This window comes from Spodoptera frugiperda, chromosome 25, assembly GCF_023101765.2.
Source record: "Spodoptera frugiperda isolate SF20-4 chromosome 25, AGI-APGP_CSIRO_Sfru_2.0, whole genome shotgun sequence".
NCBI lineage: Eukaryota > Metazoa > Arthropoda > Insecta > Lepidoptera > Noctuidae > Spodoptera > Spodoptera frugiperda.
Genome location: NC_064236.1, coordinates 4,397,714 through 4,405,542, shown reverse-complemented (window position 1 = coordinate 4,405,542; position 7,829 = coordinate 4,397,714). Strand labels below are relative to the sequence as shown.

The following is a 7,829-nucleotide window of genomic DNA, read 5'->3' as shown; positions in this document are numbered from 1 at the left end:
CTATGGAATAAATCACATTATATAATATCCGAACAAATATTACCTCAAAATGTGGGAAAGAAAAGTGTGTTACCTTCAATAAACTGGTCAATTAGCGCATAGATATGCGTGCAGGCTTCGTCCGGCATCACCCAGCCGCCCGTCGTGATCTCGAGACGACCTTCTTTGATAAGTTTTTTCAATGCCTGTAATGAATGTAATTATTATATTTTTTGTCTAATGAGTACTGAGAACACACAGTGAAGTGTTCGGCAAGAAATGACCACAATCTGCTCAGTGAACCGCGGGATTATTTTATCGCAGCATGATGTAATTAGTGTGCAGGTGACTGCATGCCTACTGCCGGTTTTAAATCCTATTGTGACTGTGTTTAATTAAAACCATGAATGACCGGCGAACAAAACGTTACTTTTATTTATTTTTGAACTGCAATTGTAATCCACAAATCTCAGTGCTTCGATGGATACAAAGAATAGATTAATGTATGTACCCGTACGAGTATGTCCGAGAGGATTACTACTGGGGTTCATATACAAAGTAGATAAAAGTGCTTCTTATCGGTTCGACTTGAAAGGTAGGATCTTTAAACCCTTGTCCCATTGTTATATGTCTGGAATAAAGCTGGCTATCGATGTTCCAAGCTTGTTTTTACACAAAACAGGACAATAATACTGCGAGAAATAACTGACCTCGAAAATAATTGTTCAAAGACAACTTGAGGTTGTTGGTTTATTTACTTATACAATGTACCTTTTGTTTGACAGGGTGCGACCTTTCCCACCAGGCATTCAGAAACGATATCTCGGTCCAAATGAAGGTCATGTTGGGGTACTGGTGCAGTTTGTTCACTATGTTGTTGATAATGTTCTTGGTCTTCCACTCGAAGTACTGTTCAAACGTCTTCAGCCATCCCGGGTCGTTGTGTGAGTGAGGAACCACGATTACCTGACAATCAAGATCGAACCATTGTTTACTCGCGCCATTCAGATGCACTACTGTGACATGTATTTGACACGTTGCTAATCGGTCCGTATTATACCAGCCGGCTGCGTGTCAAACCGTCACATATCCAAATTAGAACATAATAATTGACTGGCGGACGTGAAACTGATACTGTATACACTACCTTCAGTCTAGGCCGTGTAGTGTCGTTATGAATTCTTTCATACCGATCCTCGAAGGACTTGTCCCAAAATTCCTTTGTACGCAACCAGCTCGGCTGAAAACAACAAACATTTTAATCAATTGCCCCTTTAATAAGTTTCCCTATTAAAATATTATTGGAAGGAATTCCAAGAATAATGTTTCGGTACGGAAAAAAGTTGGCGAAACTTAACAAGTGAAGTTTCGTGATAACTTTTCACAATAAACATTGTTAGGTTTTAAAAGAATGATAATAATAAAACAGTCTTGTGTTTGAGTTGTCCGTGGCTAAAATGTTTTAAATTGATTGGCGTAGCGCGCAGTTGCAATGTATAAAATGTGTATGTGAAGCGGTGCGACATAGAAGCCGTTGTTCGGTGGGGTATGCTGGTAACTTTCATTGGTTTACATTTCTGAAAGTGAGTGTGAAACTGCGACGATGCACGTCAATACATCACGAGGATGCTCGAGCAGTCCGCGCCGTCATCGCATCAGTCCACGCACTCGTCTTGACAGCACACCACGTGAACATTCTCAATGGCTGAACGCTCAATTTGTTCACGAACCATATTTTCGATTTCAATACTCGATACTCAAATACTCTCAATACATCGTATTCGTTATTTTTCAGACGATACTTTTGAAATAAACTACTTCGAGGACATGAACAACCACGACCGATGAGTATAAAATCTAAAATTTTGGCTTTCAAAATAATTTGGCAGTAAGCTCTAATTAATTTGTGTGTTATGTACAGTATCCACTTTATTTTCAATTTGTAATGCTACGAAATTTTACTTTTCAGTCTTATACATCAAGCTTCATAATAGAAAAAATAAAAGAAACCCTTAGTAAATCCGTTGGGTACCCGTACTCAGTAAATGGATCCTTTTAAGCGACATACATTATTTATTTATCCCTTCAATTCATTTAGCTTGATTACAGTGAACCAATCAAGGTGAAGGGTATTCTATATTGAGGAAAGAGGCGTACTTACAATTCGATTTTTAAAGACAGTACTGATACAAATTAAAAAGTATTAGGTCCCCGCCCGCGGCCTAACCCTCGTTGCTACGTCGACAGATAAACAAAACACAACATCACGCCATTAAATCTAATTAGAGTAGCCAGTCAACTTTTGCCCAAGATTTTATCGAACCCGAAAACGTCTAACCGACATAGGTACACATTAAACTACATTATTATTATCTGACAGTGTGAGGCACATCCACACCCATCTTAACTTAAAATCTTATTTGACAAGCGTAGTGAACAAGATTTCACACCTCTCCGATACTGGATTATCTATCACAAAAGCAATGTTCGGAGCCCGCTTAGTGTCTGCGTACACTGAAGGAAAATCTTATAAAGAAGTTTTATTTGCTGTGAAATATGCAGAACTTTCAAGTTATTGTACACCCCACGCGGGTAGAGTGCACCTGGACGATGCACAAAGCATAAGTGTTTAAGAAGTACTTATTAGATGTCCGACTTTAAACGTCCAAGTTCCATTTAACAATACGTTTGAGACGCTGCTCCTTTGAGAGGGGTTCTCAACAGAACTTTGAGAGACATGGAGTGCAGAAATACTGTTCAATTATATTATATCGCAAGACAGTTTACTATCATTGATCATGCTTAAATGATATTTGACTGCACCGTTGGTGCGGGCGGCTGGGCTGGGTTCAATTCCCGCACGGAGCAAATCTTTGTGTGATCCACAAATTTTTGTTTCGGGGCTAGGTGGCATGTGTATGTAAACTTGTATGTTCGTAAATGCACCCGACTACGACGTAGGCAAAATCCTAGAGTGGGACAACATTGTTAAAAAAAAAAGGTGTACGGATTGTATTTTATAAAGCTTATATTAATCGATAAACATGTATTTTATTACTCATTGTAAAAGAAAATATTGTTAACAGTTTGCGATATCAACCCTCGCTTAGGTACTAGTTTTTTGCAATTGCTATACTCCTACCTAATCTATATACTTTCCATATACTAGCTACTTGCATTCCGCAACCACTGGCGCGATTGCTGCCATACAACTCAAACATACATTTTTCATAGGAAAATGCAACCGTTTTTATTTGGTTTTCATGAACTGTTACGAGCTCTTTCAACCCAGTAAGTAACTGCTAATCGAACGGTCTCCTTTCAATATGGCAAACAACTTTTTGATTGATATGAAAAGAAAAGCTTTACTTTCCCGACACACTCGTAAATACGGTGTTAGTTTATGATTTTACCTACACGTGTTCATAGGAAAATGGTGTTTACTCTCTCGTACATAATGTACATAATTTCCTGTATTATATTTAATGGTATTGAAGAAAACAACTTGGTTTATTTCCTGTATATTTTATTTATTTTGTTCAGTTTGGGTTTACGCTTTTTTATTTGAAATTCTTGGTAACGAATATAATATTTTCTGCTGAATTGTTTGATTACATTAGCTAGCAAATAACGAACACTATTTGATTTTTTGTGCAAACAGTAAATCTATATTTCAGTTTTATCCGGCTATCGAGTCAATTACAAATAGTCAATTTATATTTGAATTTATTTTTATACTCAATAATTGTATAAATTGAAATGTAAATAATAACGGAAAATGTACGCGAATCAGGTATCGATACGTAGAAGTATCGAGTGAGCTATAGAATGTTGTATAAATACTCGTTAAATTAAAATATGTACAAAGATCGGTTCTACGGGTTAAGACTAGCCGTGTTTAGACGCTTAGCACTTAAATGGTCGTCTATATCACATGTGGCTACAATAATGTCTTCGAATTATTGAAATGATGCAAGTTATGTTGATGTAGTTTGTTAAACTATCTTAGATAAACATATTACATAAAAAAAGTTATATTTAGGTATCTACCACCTATAAACTGATACTAATTTACTATGAAAAATTTTACGACTAAAATTGTACGATGCTGTAGCTACACAGTCCACTTGAATATTTCATGAACTATGAGTGTAACCTCATTCAATATTTAATTATTTGAATGCACTCAAACTTTGCAACCATACGTTTCCAATATTACGTGAGGTGTCAACCCAAAGCGAATATTCAATTATTGAAACTTTACCTTTTCACCCGTTCGTTCGCAATTAACCTAGAATATTATTACCATTTAACACTAGTAGGATTTACAACGCAATCGGTAATTTGGGGAGTTGACTCGTTTTCGTATTGTTGTGGTTTTGAGAGAGCTATGTTATTTGAGAACCTATTTCTAATCAAAGATGAATTTTAGTGTAAGTCAAATAAAGTGCTAAGCTCCATCCTACTTAAAACTGTATTAGATTTCGTCCACAAAAATGAGAAAGTCTAGTTGACGCGGCCATTACGGGCCGTAGCGGATTTAACAATATAAGCGATACAGGTGTAACAAAGTAATTCAAGCATAAATGCCATGCTCGAAGGGGTTCGCCATGCTTCAGCGTCGGATTGTTATCAAATAAGTTGCAGTTAACGCTCGATAAAAAGGTAACAAGTAACAACTTCGTCGCGTTTACTACGTGAACTTTTGAACGCTGTAAAGTTCAGTCGGCTGCTTCCGAATACGACATACCGGTGCGATCCCGTGCCTCAAACGAATGTACGATTGAGTACAAATTAGCAAAGTTACCAGCAACAACTCGCTTGGATTCCGAGTCCAACGAGACCGTTTTGTGAAAAACTTTGTATAGCATTTTGTCCGTTTCAACAATCGCATCGTTTCCAAATTCTTTTCATTGACATTATATTGTGTTAAATTCACATTGTAATCGACAAATGTTGCGTGTACAAGCGCCGTCCAGCGGTGCTCGTGTGTGCGTCGCCTCGCATCAGCACAAGCTACATTTTCCGTAGCAGTTTTCATTATTTTCTCACGGACAACAGTTGTATTGTTGCTATAAAATTTTGTTAGATGGATATGTGTTCAATAACATTTACAACATAGTAGAAAAACTTCCGGACATATTGGTTACAGTTATCAATCATGTTCACTCAACATTTAAAGAAAGAAAGAAAGTCGTAAAGTGAAGAAAAGGGACGTTGACTTCAAACTAGCCAAACAAATGTGGAGCAGTGAAAGTATTATTGTTGGAAACGTAACATCAATCAGAGAACATATGAGTGGTTAAACAAGGACCTGACCTAGTCCCAACACTAACTTTGTGAACTAGGAGAAAGAAAACCTACTCAATTGAAAGAGTAAAGTGGAACTATTACATTAGTTTATGAGAAATGGCTTCGTTAGTTTTCAACAATAGCATTTACACGTTGACTTTACAAATCGGGTGGAACACGTTTATAATAATGTATTCAAAGCTATTTATTTTCTGCTTCGTATGCAAAATAAAACATAAGTTCTAGTTTTTGAAATAATTACTATGTATCAATACATACATTGATTGCGTAAGTAATCTGTTTTTAAACATATAAAACAAATGTGGGCAGATGTGGACTGCTAATCAATTTGACCACACCTCCCCAGGCAGTCTCTAACCTTCACACAACCTTATTCGGTTGATATATCGGTCTTAAACACCCACCTCTGACCGTAATACATTTATGATAAACAAAACAAACAATGGCATACAAGAAAAAATAGGTCTTCTGTAAACATCGGAGAAATATGATGTTGATGTATAATGGTACCGTACTACTCGTACATAGCAATTTGGGTTATTTTTTTTCGATTTTGCAAAATATTTACGTCTGCTGAGCCCGCGGCTTACAAACCTTACATGGCCATTAAGACATAAATACGTTACGTGAGTAAGCCAATAACATAATAATTAACTTAGTATGTCTCAGGAAAGTTAGAATAAAATTAAAGATAGAAATACATTCATAAATAATCTAATAGTTGAACAAATAAAGAGTACCGCCTACGACGAAGCCTATTATTGGGTAATTTGATACAGAACGTTGCGGTAGCAAGGTCAAAGAAAAGCAAACGAAACAATGTAAACTGTATCATGGACTGTTAAATAATTAAGTGGAACCGTGGGTAGAACAGCGAATGCACCAAATCAACTTGCATAATAAATCACGGCGATGACAAACGACGATTGCAGGCAATTTCATTGCTAAATAATAGATTATGTAGTTGATCGATAAGGAAATTATCGAAGACGTAGAAAGGATCGTTATACTAATTGTGGTGCAGATACCCTAGTATCGTCAGTGAACTAGTAACCAAGTTTCAGTTACGTGAACAATGAAACAAGGTTTGTAAGTTATAAAGGTTTAGGATTTTGATGCGTCACGTGTCATTTGTGAATCGGACATCCAAGTCATCTCGTAAACGAGCAGACGAATCACCTGATGGTAAGCAATCGCCGCCCATGGACACTTGAAACACCAGAGGTGTTACAAGTGCGTTACCGGCCTTTTGGGGTTAGGAATTTAAGGGTTGTTGGAGAATCGGGAATTGGGTAGATTGGGAAGGCGGATTTGAGTCTCCGGTAACCTTACTCACACAACGAGTCACAACGCAAGCGTTGTTTCACGTCGGTTTTCTGTGAGGCCGTGGTATCACTCCGGTCGAGCCGGCCCATTCGTGCCGAAGCATTGCTCTCCCACACTTCTTTCAGTTACGTGAACAATGAACTAAGGTTTAGGATTTTGATGTGTCCCAATGTAATTTGTTGTGGATGGGACATACAACACTTCTCGTAAAAGAGCATACAGCTTCGCTTGTGGCTAAGCCTCTGTATACATTAAGATTTTTAATGCGTCGTTTGTAGATGAAACGGCCAAACTGAACATCTTAACTCGAAAACTATGGATTAAGATCGATGTTTGACATTGTATACGTAGTGTCTGTGAAACATTTTGTCCGGTCTAGAGATATTAGATTAAGAACGTGTGTGTACGATGTCTCCTTTATACCACAAATCTGCGAAAGTCTATCTATCATTTCATCAAGATGATGGCTCCACCAACCAATTTCTCACATGGTCGGTAACGCATTCGTGATACCTCTAAAGTGCAACTCAGGCTATGTAACCGCCTGGCATCAGACACCCCATTAGTGTTGTCGTAAAGGATAATATTTTATAAAAGTCTATTTAACAAAACAGGATATAATGAGATGGGAACAGCAGTTAAATTCTTAAATTATAGGTACCTACTGTAATTTAATAGTCGGTACTCATTCCCTAATACCAAACCGAACTTTACTATTCGTATTATCATTGCAAATAAGTATTGAATATATAAATATACGTAGATACCTGTAGGGTACGTTTTAACTACGCGTAAAAAGTAATGGAAAAAAGAAAAAGTGGAAAGTATTATTTCCCTCAAGTATCGGCCGCCGGCGTCATTTAAAAAGGTATTATGTCAGCGTGTTGTTGTTAATGGACAGCGAATAGAAAAACAAAAAGATGATAAAGTCTTAAAATGGCGGCGTATCTCGTGCGGGGCTGTGGATGAAAGCGTATTCATATGCAAAATAGTTTTCGTAGTTCTGATGGGAACACCCGACAGCAATGGTTTCGTTGGAATTTTGACTGGAAGTATGTAGTTACATTGTTTGTTTAGTCTGTTACACAAAGAATATTAAGGGCCAGTTTTACCGTTCTTATACCTATGTAACGCTACCTGTCAAATGATGGATGCTTTAGCTCTAAGTTTTTTATTTTATAGATGGTGGTTATTCAGAGCTTGTGAAAGCC

General features: G+C 37.2%; 1 protein-coding gene across 1 annotated transcript in view; it reads right to left on the bottom strand.

Annotated features, from left to right (window-relative positions):
* Positions 1-7,829, bottom strand: part of LOC118267030 (alpha-mannosidase 2-like) — an 81,113-nt gene that overhangs the window by 4,400 nt on the left and 68,884 nt on the right. Inside the window, exons 5-7 of the mRNA XM_035580771.2 lie at positions 1,127-1,219; positions 751-945; positions 74-185 (exon numbers count right to left, since the gene is read on the bottom strand). Coding sequence (XP_035436664.2) covers positions 74-185; positions 751-945; positions 1,127-1,219 — 400 coding nt within the window. The remainder of the gene's footprint in view (positions 1-73; positions 186-750; positions 946-1,126; positions 1,220-7,829) is intronic.